The 18,997-nt window shown below is 54.8% G+C and overlaps 1 protein-coding gene across 1 annotated transcript; it reads left to right on the top strand.

The window, feature by feature from the left end:
* The first annotated feature begins 2,538 nt into the window (after positions 1 to 2,538).
* On the top strand, positions 2,539 to 17,396 carry SULT6B1 (sulfotransferase family 6B member 1). The gene is made up of 7 exons (XM_004616102.2): positions 2,539 to 2,737; positions 4,274 to 4,386; positions 8,145 to 8,234; positions 8,471 to 8,597; positions 12,483 to 12,577; positions 13,899 to 14,055; positions 17,266 to 17,396. The coding sequence occupies exons 1-7, from the start codon at positions 2,539 to 2,541 to the stop codon at positions 17,394 to 17,396; spliced, it is 912 nt and encodes a 303-aa protein (XP_004616159.2).
* Positions 17,397 to 18,997: the final 1,601 nt, after the last annotated feature.

The raw sequence follows: 18,997 nt of genomic DNA, 5'->3' as shown, positions 1-18,997 counted from the left end.
TGCAAGAGACCCAAGTTCAATCCCCTGCTCTGCACAGTCTCCCAGCACTGCTGGAAGTGACGCCCAAGTACCAACCAAAGCACAGTCCCCCAGCACCATCAGGTGTCTCACACACACACACACACACAGACACACGCAGACACACACACACACACACACACACACTTGCTCTCCTAGTCCCAGGAACCTTCTTCCCACATGACACATCAATGTCCAAGCTGCAGGGCCCACAGGCCTGAGGGTGGCTGTATCCCCGGCCATACAGTGCTCACTGCTAATCACTGTTGTTTGTGGAAAGAAAACAGCGCCCAGGAAGTTCCTCTCCCAGACATCACTGCCTCTGCCCTGTGAAGGGGAGCGAGCGGGCGAAGATCAGTGAGCACCAAGGACAGAACGTTTACTGGAGTTGAGGAATGCTAATAAAGGCGGAGCAGGGGCCGGAGAGATGGCACAGTGGGTAGGGAGCCTGCCTTACACTAGGGTCCCCGAGCACCGCCAGGAGTGACTCCTGAGGGAGCCAGAGTAAGTCTGAGCATCACCAGGTGTGGCCCCAAAACAAACCAAAAAATGAAAAAGGTGCCATTTTGTGGGAAATATTACATATGAACCTCTCCCTTAAGGGGGCCCCTAGACGCTCTCTCTGCCTCATCTCCAAATCTGCAGCCCCTTGTTTGGCTTCCCAATGCACACACACACACACACACACACACACACACACACACACACACACAGCGGGACAGAGCACAGAACAGGCACGAGCCTTGCATATGGCTGCAGAGACTGTGACCCTGGTTCGAATCCCCAGCCCCAAACGTGGTTCCCTCCAGCACCGCCAAAGCCCACAGCTGGCTGGACGAGTCCTCAACACGGAAACGCAAACAACCCCACTGCGCGCCTGCAGGCCAGAGGGGAGGAGCGGCAGCACCGAGGGCAGGAGGGAACCCAGAGCTCCGTGTCTGTTTCCGGAAAGTTCACTTAGGCGGAAGCTGTTGGCCAGTCTCAGGGAGACCCTCCAGGTGTGGCTGGAGAAGAATGGGGGGGGGACCCCACCCAGAAGCCTGGGCTCAGGGACAGCCCCTGAGGGGCACACGGCACCTCCCCTCGAACCCTTGACCATGGGCTACGCTCCCGGGACTGAGCCCCCATGGCGATGTGCAGCCCCCTTCTAGGGGATGAGAGCACTGTCAGGTCCCTGTGCCCTGGACGCGGGACGGGGCGTGTGAGTTCAGAGCGGGCGGTGGGGAGCAGGGCGCTGAGACGCACAGCACACTCAGGGCCACTCGGGGCTCCGGACGCCTGTGGACGCCTGTGGCCACGGAGCCAGGACACAGCAGAGATGACCTGCGCCTGTCCACCCATGGCAGCCCCCGCTGTCCTGCAGCTCCTGCCTGCATGAGTAGGATGGGAGCATTTCAGGAGGGTGGGAGCACTGCAGAAGGGTGGGAGTACTGGAGAGGGTGGGAGCACTGCAGGAGAGTGGGAGCACTACAGGAGGGTGAGGAGCACTGCAGGAGAGTGGGAGTACTGCAGGAGGGTGGGGAGCACTGCGGAGGGTGGGAGCACCACAGGAGGATGGGAGCATCACAGGAGGATGGGAGCATCACAGGAGGATGGGAGCACTACAGGAGGATGGGAGCACTACAGGAGGGTGGGAGCACTGCAGGAAGGTGGGGAGCACTCTGCGTCCCTGAACTGTGCTTTGCTGTGGGCACTGATGCCCGTGGGTATTTCCTGCTTTGTCTCAGTCCCCAAGTTCCAGTCCTGCTTCTCAGGGAGGTTCCCTCTCCCCACCTGCTGCTAATCCCCTTCCCGCCCCACAGCCTCACTGCACCTGGGCAGGCCTTTGTCAGGGGTGGGGAGGGGTGCAGAGGTCCCCGAGTCCCTCCTGCTGAGAGAGAGCAGGCGGAGTCTCAGCGCCTGTGGAAAGCCCCTTTAGACACGTGGCCAGTCACTGGTGGCTAACGGGATCCTTCTGGGCCGGAGACTGTGCTGAAGGCAGACAAGGACCAAACCTACAGCCTCCTGGTATCTGTGTTGCAAACCACGTTGCCCCAAAGTAGAGAGAGAGTATGGGGGAAATTGTCTGCCATGGAGGCAGGGGGAGGGATGGGATGGGGGGCGGGACACTGGGGATATTGGTGATGGAGAATGAGCACTGGTGCAGGGATGGGTGTTCGATCATTGTATGACTGAAACTCAGACATGAAAGCTTGTAACTGTATCTCATGGTGATTCAATAAAAAAAAAAAGTGGCTGTTCCCTGGCCCAGCACATTTTTTCTCCTCCTCCTCCTCCTCTTCCTCCTCCTCCTCCTCCTCCTCTTCCTCCTCCTCCTCCTCCTCCTCCTCCTCCTCTTCCTCCTCCTCGTTCTCCTCCTCCTCCTCTTCCTCCTCCTCCTCCTCCTCCTCCATCTCCTCCTCCTCCATCTCCTCCTCCTCCATCTCCTCCTCCTCCACTTTCTCCTCCTCCTCCTCCCCTCCACCCCCATTTATTTGGCCACGGCTGGCTTGGTGCTTCGCCGAGGCAGAGCCCAGCAGCATGGCCGGGAAGTCCCGATTCCTCGAGGACATCGAGGAGGCGCTGGAGAAATCCAAGGACACGGCACTGTCTCGGCTGCTCTTCACCCACCAGGCTGTCCCTTACCCCATCACCCTCTGCAGCTCGGAGACCTTTCAGGCCCTGGACGCCTTCGAAGCCCGGGCCGACGACATCGTGCTGGCCTCCTACCCCAAGTGCGGTAAATACGGCCTGCCGGGGGGCCCGTCTCCGTGACAGCACAGCGGGGAGGGCACTTGCCTTGCCACGACCAACCTGGGTTGGGCCCCCAAGCCCTGAGCACCACTGGGTGTGGCCCCCAAACCAAATGAGCATCTAGAACTGGGGGCTCTGGGTTCTGGACCCCCTGAACTCCGGGCCCCGGGGCGCGGGGCGGGAGGCAGCCCCGAGGGAGACACAGGAACCAAGAGCAGCTGCCTCCGGCCTGAGCAGGAAGACACTCATATCCTTCTCCATCTCGGGCTTTTGGAGGGACAGGAGCGAGACTCGGGGCTCCCAGGCCGCCGTCAGGGGCTGGGGGTCCCTCCCGACTCTCAACCAAGCTGCCTGGCGGTTGAGTGAGGCCCGAGACTCAGGGCTACCTTGGGGCTCCCCCGTCACGCCAAGTGCTCACAGCCCGCTAGGGCTGCACTGCGCATTGGGTGGGGGTCCGTGGGGGGGGGTGAGGGCTTCAGTCCGGAGCACCCTCCTGCCTTCTGGATGTTGGGGTTTGGTTTTTGTTTGTTTGGCTTGGATTGTTTATTTCTGGGCCACACCCGGCGGTGCTCGGGGCTGACTCCTGCTCTGGACTCGGGGGGCTTTCAATGGACTTTTTGGTTTTTGGGTTTTGGGCACCTCTGGCGATGCTCAGGGGATTCTCCTGGCTCTGCGCTCAGCAATCACTCCTGGTGGTGCTCAGCGGGCCATGTGGGATGCCGAGGATTGAACCCGGGTCTGCCACATACAGAGCAGGTGCCCTACCCACTAGAATTATACCCCAGGGGCCGGAGCGATAGCACAGTGGGTAGGGCGTTTGCCTTGCACTCGGCCGACCCGGGTTCGATCCCCGGCATCCCATATGGTCCCCCAAGCACCGCCAGGAGTAATTCCTGAGTGCAAAGCCAGGAGTAACCCCTGAGCATCGCTGGGTGTGACCCAAAAAGCAAAAAAAAAAAAAAAAAAGAATTATACCCCAGGCCTGCTTTTGATATTCTTTTAAAATTTTTCCTTTATCTCTAAGGGTTTATGAAGCCAACCTCATGTCATATGTGTCTTTTCTCTGAAGCTGGGGTGGTTTTTGTTTGTTTTTTGTATGAAATCAGAACTCTACACTACCGTAGAAAGTACTCATTTATGGTAAAATAATATATGAAGTGCAATTAATAATCATCTCTATAGCATAATGTTATTCTCTTTGGGTCATGATTTAGATCCAAAAAAGAGATATTGTCCAAAAAATGGAAACATTTTTTCTTATTAAAGGAAAAATTGGGGAAATAGGAAAAGTTTTATGCTAATATCTGCAGGTGCTTTTTTCCACAAACTGATTTCTTTACAGACCTCAGGTTACTTCAAACAGAGCCAATGGCACACACAGGGAACAGTTGATTATGTTAGTAGATCATAATCAACTGATAGATAATAGATCTGCAGACATTCAGTAACATGTTTTTGCTATTTAATAAGTCTCCTTAAGGAGTTTTGAGTCTGGTTGTATTTTTTTTGTTTTTCCTTGTAGGTTCAAATTGGATTCTCCACATCGTTAGTGAATTAATATCTGCTGATTCTAAAAAAAAGTATGAACATCCAGAATTCCCAGTTCTTGAGTGTGGAGACCCAGAAAAATATCAGGTTAGTATAACATAGTCTTTGAACTTACAGATTGTCGATAGGTTCCTTCCTTTTGGGGGAAGTTTTGAATTCAGAAAACACAGTCCGGGGGGCTGGAGCGATAGCACAGCGGGGATGGCGTTTGCATTGCACTCGGCCTACCGGGGATCGATTCCCAGCATCCCATATGGTCCCCTGAGCACCGCCAGGGGTAATTCCTGAGTGCAGAGCCAGGAGTGGCCCCTGTGCATTGCCAGGTGTGACCCAAAAAAGCCAAAAAAAAAAAAAAAGAACAGTCCAGATAATCGCTGAAACTTATTGGGCGCTCACACCAGCCCTAGCATCCTTCAGCGCTGATCTCAATTTATCTAAAAAAACAAAACAAAACAAAAAAACCTAAAATTGTAAAGCTAGCACTCACCTGAAATGTTCATTCAGGCGAATGAAATATAGGATTCTGGCCCCAGAATATCTGTGAAATATTTAACTCAACATAGTATTTTGGATTTTGAGGGTTTTGATAGCTATACTTTATTAGAAATAGTTCCTTCTCTCTAGAGCTATCTAAAGACTAAAACTTTTTTTTTTAATTCAAAACATACATTTTATTTTGTTTTATTCCACTGATAAAAGCAAAGTTGATAAGATGAAATAAAATGTTTACTTTATAGGGACTGGAGAGATTGTACAGTAGACAGCGCACTTGCCTTGCCAACAACTTGAGTTTGATCCCCAGGACCCTGTATGGTCCCTGAGCCCCGCCAGGAGTGAGCCCTGAGTTTATTTATTTTTTTTTTATTCTTTTTTTTTTTAATTTATTTATTTTTAATTAGAGAATCACCATGAGGGTACAGTTACAGATTTATACACTTTTGTGCTTATACTTCCCTCATACAAAGTTTGGGAACCCATCCCTTCACCAGTGCCCATTCTCCACCACCCGTAAACCCAGTGTCCCTCCCACCCTCCCCAATCCCATCTCCCCCCCACCCCACCCTGCCACTGTGGCAAGGCATTCCCTTCTGTTTTCTCTCTCTAATTAGCTATTGTGGTTTGCAATAAAGGTGTTGAGTGGCCGCTGTGCTTAGTCTCTAGCCCTCATTCAGCCCGCAACTCCCTTCCCCCACATGGCCTTCGACTACAATGTAGTTGGTGATCGTAAAGACTAAAACTTTTTTAACTAATATGTCATCATCATACCTAAAGGAAAAGATTTTTTTCCTGTGCCATGTGTTTTTTTAAATTTAAGCTGGAAATAAGTGAAAATGAGCTTCACTTACTAGTTATTCGCTTTTAGGTGGGCTGGGAAGATGGTACAGTGGGTAGGACGCTTCCTTGAACACGGCACACTAGGGTTTGATCCCTAGCACCCCAGATAGTCCCCTGGGCATTACTAAGAGTGATCCCTGAGTGCAAAGCCAGGAATAAGCCCTGAGCACCTGTGGGTGCAAGGAGGAGTGGAAAGGATTGAAGGAAGCCTCTAAAATATGTATTTTTTCTAAAAAAAGATGCACCAAGTCTTTACCTTGCTTAAGATTTTCTCCATCACACATTTTCATGGTTGTATTCTATAGTATATGAAACAACGCCCCTGGAAGTGTTGCGGATGTGGCTCTTATAGCCTAGTTCTCCCTCTCAGAGAACCTGGCAAGGTACCGGGAGCATTCTGCCCGCATGGCAGAGCCTGGCAAGCTCTCCATGGCACATTCAATATTCCAAATATAGTAACAATGATGGGTCTCATTCCCTGGCCCTGAAAGAGCCTCCAATGAGGCACCGCTGGGAAGAATGAGTAAAGAGAGGCTGCTAAAAACCACAACACCTAATCAGAGAGAGAGAACAAAAGGGAATACCCTGCCATAGTGGCAGTGTGGGGTGGGGGGAGACAGGACTGGGGAGGGTGGGAGGGACGTTGGGTTTGCTGGTGGTGGAGAATGGGCACTGGTGAAGGGATGGGTTATCGAGCTTTGTATGGGGGAAACATGAGCACAAAAATGTATAAATCTGTAACTGTACCCTCACGTTGATTCACTAATTAAAAATAAACTATTAAAAAAAATTTTTTTAAAAAAAGAGAGGTTGCTAAAGTCTCAGGGCCAGGATGAATGGAAACGTTACTGGTGCCCGCTCCAGCAAATCAATGATCCACGGGATGACAGTGATACGGTGATTATATAGTAACCTAGTTTTGTTACAGTTCACTCCCAGTTTCCTCCCTGGATATCTTTCTGATCCTTGTAGGAACTTTGAGTTTTCTCATATGTCTCTGTGGGGTTTGGGGTCATAACATTACTAGAAACAGCTTTCTAACTTAATCTGTAAATTACCATCTTTATGAAACTGCACAAAGGCCTGGGAGCTGAGAAGTCACGGCTAATCCTTAAAACACGAGTTCAATCGTTCATTCATTCAAACACGAACTCGAGTTGGGCCAGAATACAGAAGTGCGATTTGAGGGAGATCAAATATCACAGCTATACTTCACTGCTTGGATCCATATTAATCTAAAAAATATAACCCCCCTGGCCGTGGTGCACTTGCCCTGCACACGGTCTCCCCAGGTTCCGCCCCCAGCACCCACCCAAACCCTCCAGGAGAGATTCCTGAGTGCAGAGCCAGGAGCAACCCCTGAGCATCTGGCTCTAAATGTCTAAAAGTCATGGGGTGCGGTGGAGGATGAAGTGGGTGGGGGTGGGGTACGTATCCGGAGCTCCTTGGCTCTGTGCTCAGGCGTACCCCGATGGTGCTTAGGGGAGCATGTGTGGTCCAGGCATGCAAAGCTCGTGCAAGACAACAGGACAGAGGAGGAGGCGCTGGCTTGCACGTGGCTGGCTGGGTTTGCTCCCCAGCACCTCACCTGGTCCCCTGAGCAGCACCAGGAGTGATCCCTGGACACCGGGTCAGGAGTCAGCCCTGCACACTGCCAGCGGGGACCCAGAACAAGCACTGTGACACTGTAGCACCACCGTCCTGTTGTTCATCGATTTGCTTGAGCGGGCACCAGTAACGTCTCCGTTGTGAGACTTGTAGTTACTGTTTTTGGCATATCGAATACGCCACGGGTACCTTGCCAGGCTCTGCCATGCGGGATTATTATAATTATTATTTGCTTTTGGGGTCACACCCGGCAATGCACAGGGGTTCCTCCTGGCTCTGCACTCAGGAATTACTCCTGGCGGTGCTCAGGGGACCATGTGGGATGCTGGGAATCGAACCCAGGTCAGCCGTGTGCGAGGCAAACACCCTCCCTGCTGTGCTATCACTCTAGCCCCGGGGTTTGACTTTTTAAATGATCTAGACTTGGGGCCAGAGAGGTAGGACACCGGGCAGGGCACTGGCCTTGCGCATGGCTGATCTGGGTGGCTGGGTCCCTGGCATCTGTAGGGGTCCCCAAAGTGCTCCCAGGAGGACTCCGAGCACAGAGCCAGGAGGAAGCCGTGAGTACTGCCTGGTGTGGCCCCAAAGAAAATCATCAGAAATAGAGTTGGAGAAAGAGCTCCTAGGACTGGGCACCGACCCCCGTCACGCATGGGGGGGTCTGAGTCCAAACCTCAGCACTATATGGTGCCTGACCCTCGAGCACTGAGCTGGGAGCAGCATGGGGTGATTTCCCATGCCCCCCCCTTCAATAGCACAAGTGATCAGAAACAGATGAACACACACACACACACACACACACACACACGCTAAGGAAATCGGGCAGAGGAGGAGGAAGAGGAGGAGTGAGGTGTGAGTCGGGCTCAGACACACACTCCCACCTTCCTGTGCTCATTTTTCAGAGGATGAAACAGTTCCCGTCTCCGAGGATTCTGGCAACTCACCTGCGCTACGACAGGTTACCCGGGTCCATCCTCAGGAAGAAGACCAAGGTGGGTCCCCCCGGCCCCCCGGGGCAGCTTCCCAGGCTAGCGCCGGCCCTCTAGGGTCTGCGGGGTCTGTGACAGGCCTTGTCCGTCTCCAGTGCTCAGCGCGAGTCTCGGCCGTTTCTCCCCCTCTCCCGCACTGCCCAGCCTCCTCTTCCTCCTCTTCCTCCTCACCCGGCCACTCCCCTCCCCGCTGCCCAACGCCCAACCCAGACCCCAGCGAGTGAACCCGTTCCCCCCAGATGCTGGTGATGTTTCGGAACCCCAAAGACACAGCCGCCTCCTTCTTCCGGTTCCACAACGATGTCCCGGACATTCCCAGCTACGGCTCCTGGGATGAGTTCTTCACCCAGTTCATGCGAGGAGAAGGTAGGGCTTGCGGGTAGGAGAGCCTGTCTCCTTCGAGAGACGGCCGCGTACATGTGAAAGGCACTGCCTCTCAGGGTCGAGAGGGGGTGGGGCGAGAGACTGAACAGCATTAAGGCCCTTGCCTCGCGTGTGTCAACCCAGGGCCAACCTTCACTGGATCCCTGGCACCACATATGGTTTCCCAAGCCCTAACAGAGTGATCGCTGAGCACTGAGCCAGGAGTAAGCCTTGAGCCCTGCCAGAGTGATCGCTGAGCACTGAGCAAGGAGTAAGCCTTGAGCCCTACCAGGAGTGACCGCTGAGCACTGAGCCAGGAGTAAGCCTTGAGCCCTGCCAGAAGTGATCGCTGAGCACTGAGCCAGGGGTAAGCCTTGAGCCCTGCTAGGAGTGATCACTGAGCACAGAGCCAGGAGTAAGCCTTGAACCCTGCCAGGAATTATCACTGAGCACTGAGCCAGGAGTAAGTCTTGAGCCCCACTGGGTATGGCCCAAATGGCAAAAAATGAAATATGCTTTTTTCAGTTTTGGGGCCACGCCCAGCCATGAGTGATGCTTAGGGGTTGCTCCTGGCTCTGTGCTCTGAAATTGCTCCTGGCCATACTCAGGGGACCATATGAGATGCTGGGGATCAGGCCAGGGTGGGCTGCGTGCGCAAGCGCTCTGCCTGCTATACTGTTGCTCCAATCTCCACACCCCTTTTTTAAAAGGAGATTGCGTCAGATCTGAAAGCCAAAAAGTTGCTTTTAAATCAAGTTTTTAAATGTGTTGGTTTTTGTGGGCCGTACCCAGCTGTGCCCAGGCTTACTCCTGGCTCGGTGCTCAGGGAGCATGGCTGGCGGGCTTGGGGGACCGTATGGGGTGCTGGGGACTGAGCAGGACCGGCCCGCGCCTGACGTGGGGCTGGGAGTGGCCGAGAGTGGCCGGGCCGTGCGCGAGGAGCACGGGCACACGCACTGACCTGCCGCTGGTACACGCATCGATTTGGCTTCTGGAGGAAACCGGAAAACTTAAGAGCACTCGGCAGGAGAAGGTCTGGGGAGGGGAGGGTCCTCTAGTTGTGTAACCAGAGAGTAATTACAGAGGAGGAAAGACTCACCGGCACCCCCTTGGCCCCAGCGAGGGGGTTGGGAGGTCACGGAGCAGAGCCGGGTCTTCAGCGCTCCCTGCCTGCTGCTGACTCGGTGACGGCTTTTATGGCCTGAACTTTGCTTTTTTTTTTTTTTTTTTTTTTGCTTTTTGGGTCACACCCAGCGATGCTCAGGGGTTACTCCTGGCTCTGCAGTCAGGAATCACTCCTGGCGGTGCTCAGGGGACCATATGGGATGCTGGGAATCGAACCCGGGTCGACCGCGTGCAAGGCAAACGCCCTCCCCGCTGTGCTATCGCCCCAGCCCTGCGCTGCGACATTCTCATCTGGGCTCTGGGTCTTACGTCAGCAGCGTTGAGAGGGTGTCGCCCATCTTCTGCCAGCAGTGCAGCCTCCCGCTGAGACTTCGCCTCCCCTGGCCTCTAGCTCCCCGTCAGCAAAGTGGGTATCAGGGGCCAGAGCAGTAGCACAGAGGGGATGGTGTTTGCCTTGCACACGGCTGACCCGGGTTCAATCCCCAGCATCCCATAGGGCCCCCCGAGCACCGCCAGGAGTGGTTCCTGAGTGCAGAGCCAGGAGGAACCCCTGAACATCACCAGGATGCTGGGAACCAAACCCAGGTTGGCCTCATGTAAGGCAAAGGCCCTACCTAGGGCTGCACTATCGCTCCAGCTCAAGAATGAGACATTTCAGAACGGATGCATCATTCAGTAATTACACAGTTTTACATAACTTTAGTGTAACACTGTAGCACTGTCATCCTGTTACTCATTGATTTGCTCCAGGGACACTAGTAACATCTCCATTGTGAGACTTATTGTTACTGTTTTGGGCATATCCAATATGCCACGGGGAGCTTGCCAGGCTCTACCTTGATTAATTACATTAAGACATATAAATCATACTTATTTAGCTACACTACTATCTAGCTATATGATGAACAAGGGATGACAGTGCTACAGTGACAGTGCTAGCTACACATATACATAATCACTGTCCTCCCCTCATTGATTTGCTCGAGCAGGCACCAGTAACCTCTCATTGTGAGACTGTTGTTACTGTTTTTGACATATCGAATATGCCACAGGTAGCTTACCAGGCTCTGCTGTGCAGGCGAGATATTCTCGGTAGCTTGCCGGGCTCTCCGAGAGGGACAGAGGAATTGAACCCGAGTCGGCCGTGTGCAAGGCAAATGCCCTACCCACTGTGCTATTGCTCCAGTCCTACCCAAAGCATATATGTAAATTAAAAATTATTAAGTTACTTAAAAGTTGAGTGTGGGAATCCACTTTTCTTTGGGGAGTGGCTGTTGTGATTGACACCCCAAACTCCAGGGCTTGTCTGGGCTCTGTGCTCAGGAGCGACCCCTGCTGGTGCTCAGGGACCACCCGCCGTGCTGGGATCCAATCGGAGTTTGCCACGTGGATCTAAGCAGTTTGCCCCATCCTATTTCCCCGGCCCCGACTTTCTCTTTTAGTTTTGATTTTTCAGTGGCTCCCAGCAGTGCTCCTGGGACCATGCAGTACCAGCACCTCACTCGGCCTCCCCGCCCCCCCCCGCCCCCAGGAGCATTGAGACCATCCAGGGGCACTGCTCATGTCCGTGTGAGGCCGGGCCGGTCCAGCCCTGACACGAGAAGGCCCCCAGGCTTGCTGGGTGCATCCCTGGAGGCCCCCAGCATCGCCGGAGTGGCCTGGTGACCCCAGCAGTAGCAGTGCTGCGTCCTCGGGCCTTGCCTGATTGGGGGAGGGTTGTTGGGGCTGGGGGGTGAGTAACACTTGGGACACCCCCCTAAAAAAAAAAGAAAAGAAAACGAGCTGAGATTTGGCAATAGGCCTGGTTCAGAACAGAGCTTCGGGACGCTGGGAAATGTCCGGCCGGAGCACACGTGCAAGGATATAGCTCATAGTTCAGAGAAGAATATTGGGGCCGGAGCGATAGCACAGCGGGGAGGGCGTTTGCCTTGCATGCAGCTGACCCGGGTTCGATCCCTGCATCGCGCATCCCCCAGCACCACCAGGAGTGATTCCCGAGTGCAGAGCCAGGAGTAACCCCCAAGCATCGCCTGGTGTGACCCAGCTGCAGGGAGTGACTGGGGGAACAGCTGGGGTCCAGGTGAGCCCCGACACTTGGCCCAGGTGGGCCCTCCCCTGCAGACCCCCTCGGCTTCAGGGCAGCGAGTCCCCGCCCTCCTCAGATCTGCACTGGGTCTGTGGAGCCAACTGCCAGCCAGCCAGGAGAGCGAGGATCAGGAACGCCCTGCTCGACTGCGTGAGGGCTGGCGCGGGCCTCTCCCCCCAGGTGTCCACCCAGTGTCCCCTCCTCTCCTAAGCTCTGTACGCTGAGCCTGTCGCAGCGCTGCGAGGCTCCTCCCTGCAGAGGCTCCGAGCCGAGTCTTGTCTTTGTCTTTTCCGAGTCCTCACCCTCCCTCCCGGGTTCTCTCCCTCCCTGCCCTGCAAGCAGCGGGTGGGACCTGGGGGGCTGCCACGGCCCTCCCACTGGCCCATGGACCCAGCGTGCCGGAACAACACCCTGTCAGTTTAAACCCACTTCCTTGAGGGGCTGGAGCGATAGCACAGCCGGTAGGGCGTTTGCCTTGCACGTGGCCGACCCGGGTTTGAATCCCAGCATCCCATATGGTCCCCTGAGCACCACCAGGGGTAATTCCTGAGTGCAGAGCCAGGAGTAACTCCTGTGCATCGCCGGGTGTGACCCCTCCCACAAAAAAAAATAAGCAAAAAATAAATAAATAAACTAACTTCCTCAAGTTTGAAAGTTTTCTTTTTCCTGCGTTTCAGTCTCGTGGGGGAGCTTCTTTGATTTTGCAGTGAGCTGGAACGAACATCTGGCAGAGGAGAACGTCCAGCTCATACTGTACGAGGACCTGAAGGAGGTGAGACTCCGGCCATCGATATTTAGACAGATGTTAGATAAACTGCCACCACGAGCACTGACCTCCGTGAGCAGAGGTTCATTGCCATGGCTGTACGTACGTAGGGATTTAGCTTGCTGGTCTTGGGAGAGCAGGGGAGACTCCCCCAACAGTGCTCAGAGCTGGTATGGGGTTGGTGCTGGGGACTGAGTCGAGGTCAGCCACGTACCAGGCCAGACCTTACCTGCTGGAGACTCTCTCCAGCCACCAGACACTCCATTTTTTTTTTCTTTTTTTGGGTCACACCCAGCGATGCTCAGGGGTTACTCCTGGCTCTGCACTCAGGAATTACTCCTGGCGGTGCTTGGAGGACCATATGGGATGCCGGGGATCGAACCTGGGTCGGCCGCGTGCAAGGCAAACGCCCTACCCGCTGTGCTATCACTCCGGCCCCCAGATACTCCATTTTAGGAGAAGAATGTTCCAGATAAGGGACCCAGAGCTAGGGGAGGAGAGTCAACTCAGGCACAAATGCCGATGCTACTTGTGAAACAGAAGTGAGGAATGTTCTGGAACATAATGCTTCCAGAGGCTGTTTCCGCCTCCCTTTCTGAGAGTCCACACGAGCAATGGGAAACCCAGGAGGGCCCTGCCGAGACCCCATGGGACCAGCACGTGGTCCCTGCCGAGAAGTCTCAGCACGGAGGCCGGGAGGAAAGCCTTGACCCCACCTCACTCCGGAATATCTGGGGAGGTGGGAAGTGGTGGGTGTGGAGTATGTTGTTGGCTTTGGGGGCCTCAGGTCACACCCGGCGGGGCTCTGCACTCCGGGACGTCCGGGCAGCTCAGGGGACTGTACGGGGTACGGGGGATTAAACTTGGGTCAGCCGCATTTAAGGCACGTGCCCTCCCCACTGTACTACTCACTCACCAACAAGAAGGCCCCTCCCAGGGGCACTTAGACAAGACACGTTTCAAGATTCCTTCAGGTTTCTGACCTGGGGGAGCCAATCTCTGGGTAAATACGACAGGTGAGATTCAGAAGGAAGCAGACAGTGATGGCGCACACGTGTGTCCATCTCGGCTGGTCTCCTACACGGGAACTTTTCAGTGAAATAAATACCATCACGGGTGAGAAAGCTCGCGGATGCTTTTGTCACTGTGTCCTGAAGAGCTTCCAAGGCCCCCGGAAGGACCGCGTCCTAGGGGGGCAGACTTCTCCACTCCCTTAGACAGTCCCGGCCCCCGGCCCAGGGAGAGCGGCCCGGGGGTGGGTGCTGGGCCGCCGGCCTGCTCCAGCGCTTCCCCGGGAGACGAGCACGCTTTCCCGTTTGCTTTGCAGGACCTGCCGGCCGGGGTCCAGCGCATCGCCGACTTCCTGGGCTTCTCTCTGGGCGGGGAGCAGCTGGGCGCCATCGCGGCCCTCAGCACCTTCCAGGCCATGCGGGCTCGGGCCCCGGAGACGCACGGGGCTGTGGGCCCCTACCTGTTCCGCAAGGGTGAGGCGCCCTGGGGTCCGGACACCCCCAGCCCCAGCTTCCGCGAGGCTGTGGCTCTCTCCCCGGGGGGCGGGGGCCCAGGCTGGCCTGAGGCCCCGAGAGCGGCTCAGGCCCTGGCCCCTTCCGTGGCCCCCGCGGAAGCCAGAGACGCCACTTCCTTGAGATGAAGAGATGAGCCGTCCCACCCAGCGCTCCCTCTCCCCACCCACCACCCACCCTGTAGGGGGGCCCTCACGCCCAGTCAATGGGGCTGTTAATGAGAGAGAATGATGGGTCAGAGCGACAGCACAGCGGGGAGGGCCGTGGCCTTGCGCGCAGCCGACCTGGGTTCCATCCCCAGCATCCTGTATGGTCCCCTGAGCCCACCAGAATGATTCCTGAGCACTGCAGGGTGTGGCCCCCAAACAAACTAAACAGAGAGGGTGAGGAAATGATCCTGGGGTAGCACCAGCGACTGGCCGGGTACAGGTGATTGACTCAATGCCAGGAAACATGTTCATTCCTTCTTGTTGATGAGTTACATGTGGCAGTGCTCAGGACTGACTCCTGGCTCTGTGCTTGGGACTGACTCCTGGCTCTGTGCTTGGGACTGACTCCTGGCTCTGTGCTCAGGGACTGATTCCTGGCTCTGTACTTGGGACTGACTCCTGGATCTGTGCTCAGGGCTCACTCCCAGAGGGGCACGCAGGTGCTGGGGTTTGCGACTGGGTTGGCTGTGCGCAGGGCAAGCACCTTCCCTGCTGTGCTATCACTCTGGCCCCCAAAACCTTTCCATGGCTTATGGGAATTTCAGATAGTTGCACTTACAGATAATCTGTTTTCTGGCTACATAAATAATAAAAATATAAATCAATGGGAGGCAACGCACACGATGGCATTGCCAGGCATGGTGTATTAGGTTCTGGGCTGAAATTTTATGGAGGGCTGGAGCAATAGCACAGCGGGGAGGGCGTTTGCCTTGCACGCGGCCGACCCGGGTTCAATTCCCAGCATCCCATATGGTCCCCTGAGCACCGCCAGGAGTAATTTCCAAGTGCAGAGCCAGGAGTAACCCCTGAGCATTGCCGGTGTGACCCAAAAACACTGTGACTGTCACTGTCATCCCGTTGCTCATCGATTTGCTTGAGCGGGCACCAGTAACGTCTTTCATTGAGAGACTTATTGTTACTGTTTTTGGCATATCCAGTACACACAGGGAGCTTGCCAGGCTCTGCCGTGTGGGCTCGATACTCTCGGTAGCTTGCTGGGCTCTCCGAGAGGGGTGGAGGAATCGAACACGGGTCGGCCACGTGAAAGGCGAACGCCCAACCGCTGTGCTATCGCTCCAGCCTGACCCAAAAACAAACAAACAAATTTTTTTTTATAGCAACAAGGATAGTAAATCCTTCCGGTTGCTAATGTGGGGATAAAGGCTCAGGGATGTGCATGTTTCCAGGGTCCAGAGTTCGGGGGCAGGGAGAGGGTCAGGACTCACACTTCTGGCTCCTGGGCTCCCCGAGTCTGTTGAACAAAACCCTCTGGGGGCTTGAGGGGCCACACCCGGCAGTGCTCAGGGGTCACTTCTGGCTCTGCACTCAGGAATTACTCCTGGTGGTGCTCTGGAGACCCTACGGGATGCCAAGGATTGAACCCAGGTCGGCTGCGTGCAAGGCAAATGTCCCCTTCACGGTCCCGTGGCTCCAGCAGCCCTCTGGCTTAATCCCGACCCTCTCCCTGAGCTCTGCGTGGGTTTTATTAGCAGGACGGAGGGGCAGGTGTAGGAGTCCTACTAGGGAGTCCAGAAAGCAGAAGAAAAGGTAGAAAAACATTCAGCAGGGTGCCGCCCTCCAGGGCTCCAGAGACAGCACTGGGGTTCCATGTTGGCCGTGCCCCAGCCAACCCTGGTTCGATCCCTGGCACCAGAAAGGGTCCCCTGAGCCTCACTCGGAGCAGTCTCTGAGGGCTTCCAGAAAAGAACAGTGGTCCTCCCGCTTCCTGCTGGAGAGAGGTTTGACTGGCTCCTTCCAGTCTTGCTCTCTGCGGCTTCATCTTGCTGGGGACATTTCTTTATACATATATATACATATGTGTGTGTGTATTTTTTAATGAATCACTGTGAGATAAAGTTACAGACTTACAAACTTTCATGATTACGTTTGAGTCGTACAACGATCGAGCACCCATCCCTCCACCAGTGCCCATTCTCCACCACAATGTCCCCAGTATCCCTCCAACCCCCCCCATCCCACCCTGCCCCTCGCCTCTGTGGCAGACACATTCCCTTTTACTCTCTCTCTCCTTTTGGGTGTTATGGTTTGCAATATAGGTAGTAAGTGGCCATCATGTTTGGTCTACAGTCTACTTTCTAGATGGTGATATTTTCAAACAAGCTTCTGCTTTATTTCCAAGTTAACACACTTCCTCATGCCAGTCCTTCTTCTTCAGACACACGCCCATGTCTACACAGGCAACTGAGAACTTCAGCCCAAATCATCTGGAGACAGGAGTGGCATCCTTTAATTTTTAAAACAAGTTAGTGGGCTGGAGCGATAGCACAGTGGGTAGGACTTTGCCTTGCATGCAGCCGACCTGTGTTCGATTCCCAGCATCCCATGTGGTCTCCAGAGCACCGCCAGGAGCAGTTCCTGAGTGCAGAGTCAGGAGTAACCCTTGTGCATCACCGGAGTGACCCAAAAAGCAAAAAAAAAAAAAAAAAAAAGTTAGCAAAATTCCCAATTGCAGGCAGAAGAATAAAAGTTTTGTTGGTTTCTTTTGGGTTTTATTTTTTGTTGGTTTTGTTTTGTTTGATTTGGCCCGTCCCTGTGATGCTCAGGGCAGGGCTTACTCCTGGCTCTGCTCCTAGAGATTATTCCTGGGAGTGCTCCGAGGGCCCTATGGGATACCAGGGATCGAACCTGAGGGGGGTCGCGTGCATGGCAAATGCCTTCCCCGCTCCTGTCCCAGAATAAGTTTTGACAAAAATTTGAGTACCCGTGTTCTTCACCTAAACCTGCTGTAAAATGGTTTCTTTCCAAGAAGTACTGAAGGTGACCCAGGGTCCGAGGGCACTTGCCTTGCACGTGTCCGACCCTTGCCGGAAACCTGGCACCTCACGTGGCCCCCAGGCAGGGGTGAGCCTGAGTGCCACTGGCCCCAAACCCAGACACAGTGAGACTCTGTGCCAAGAAATGGGAAACTCAAATGTTCTAATCATTTCTTGGTGTTTTGTAGGTGAAGTCGGCGATTGGAAAAATTTGTTCAGCGAAGCTCAGAACCAAGAGATGGATGAAAAATTCAAAGCGTGCTTAGCGGGCACCAGCCTGGGGGAAAAACTGAAGTATGACACATACTGCCACGTGTGACTCCAGCGAGTTACCTAGTAATGATCGAATTTGATTCAGCAACTTGATCCACTGGGAAAATAATATTCATAATACTTAGATAGTAACACAAAGTTAGCGATCACCATAAGACATCATTTCCTAAGCATAAATCTCACTGTGTCCATTTGCTGTTGTTGTTGTTTATGAGCCAGACCCAGCAATGCTCAGGGGTTACTCCTGGCTCTATACTCAGGAACCACACCTAGGGATGCTCAGGGGACCATATGGGGTGCCGGAAATTGAACTTGGGTCATTGCCTGCAAGGCAAACGCCCTCCCCAGTGTCCTGTCGCTCCGGCCCCATCTCTGTGATCCCCTTTTAGGGATAGCTTCAAAGAGCGAATGTCCAAGAAGATACAAAAAGAATCGTGAATAGTATAGACCAGTGTTCTCAACGGGGGGGTCATGTGAGCCCCCAGGATATCCCAAGGGGGTCACAGGTAAAAATCACATAAATGGGAGGCCATGGCATGAGCCTTGGGGGTCAGCTGCAGGACGGGGGAGCCCAAGGGGGAAACAAGCTTGGAAGGGCTCCGGGTGACAGAGGCTGGTGGGACAGAGGCAGGCTGGGTGTGCGGGGGGAGGGGGCGTGGGTAGGGGGTGGCGGGAGGGAAGCATTAGACACTGGTGGTGGGACACGTGCACTGGTTGGGAGACGGGTGCTGGAGCACTGTCTGACTGAGATCCGATCACGAACAGCTTTGTAATACTCTATCTCACGGTGATTCAAAAAAAAAATTTTTTTTTTTTCGTAAAAAGAAGAAACGCTGGTTTCACCTCACTCTCCAGGAGCTTTCTTTTTGGTTTGTTTTGTTAGGGGGCCACATCTGGCCGTGTTCAGAGCTTACTCCTGGCTCTGTGCTCAGGGATCACTCCTGGTGGTGCCGGGGATCACACAGGGGTCCACCGCATACACGGCAGGTGCCTTAACCCCTGGGCCACCTGGCCCGGTGGGCGTCTGTCTGAGCCAAAGCCTTGCATTGCTGCTTTGTTCGGCTTCTCCTTTCTCTGGGCCGGGGCGTTTTCACCCGTGGGAAATGACAGGGAAGGTCGAGAATGTTCCGGGGAAGCGGACGGTGGCCCTCTGATTCTCTCAGTCGCGCCTTTCCCCCTGCTGCTCCCCTTCTCTGCATTTCTGTCATTGCGCTGATGGGGGGGTCACACAGCTGGCTGCAGTGCCCACGGGGGTTGCTCTGTTTGACTGTGGGGCTGCACCCGGATGGCAGGGTGCAGTGGGCTCGTGGGGGTGCACCGGGCAGAAGCGTGGGGGGTCGCTGGCTGACCGGTGCTCTCCAGGGTCACACAGTCCCGGGCTGCGGTGAGACTCGGGCCGGCCACACTGCAGCGCAGCTGCCCAAAGGAGCAGCAGCACCCTCCCGGGCTGCCCCTCTGGGCCCTTGACGCCCCGTATTCCACTCTGCCTCCTTCCTCCCCGGAGCCCAAGCCCGTGAGATTCGCAGGGTGCAGAGGGACGGTCACAGGCCTGCGCCAAGCAAAGGCCGGGTCAGACAGCGCCCCGCCCCTTCTCCCGGGCTGGGGAACTCGGGCCTCGGCAGTGGAATGTTCCAGGCCCTGGGCCAC

The sequence above is a fragment of the Sorex araneus genome, chromosome X, assembly GCF_027595985.1.
Source record: "Sorex araneus isolate mSorAra2 chromosome X, mSorAra2.pri, whole genome shotgun sequence".
In the NCBI taxonomy this organism is placed as follows: domain Eukaryota; kingdom Metazoa; phylum Chordata; class Mammalia; order Eulipotyphla; family Soricidae; genus Sorex; species Sorex araneus.
Note: the sequence above shows the minus strand (reverse complement) of the source record. Positions and strands in the feature narration are given on the sequence as shown.

Excerpts from the sequence above, each read along its gene's own strand:
- SULT6B1 (XM_004616102.2), top strand. The coding sequence starts at position 2,539 with ATGGCCGGGAAGTCCCGATTCCTCGAGGACATCGAGGAGGCGCTGGAG. Across the intron at positions 8,598-12,482 it reads CCAGTTCATGCGAGGAGAAG|TCTCGTGGGGGAGCTTCTTT; the intron begins GTAGGGCTTGCG and ends CCTGCGTTTCAG. Across the intron at positions 12,578-13,898 it reads TGTACGAGGACCTGAAGGAG|GACCTGCCGGCCGGGGTCCA; the intron begins GTGAGACTCCGG and ends TTTGCTTTGCAG.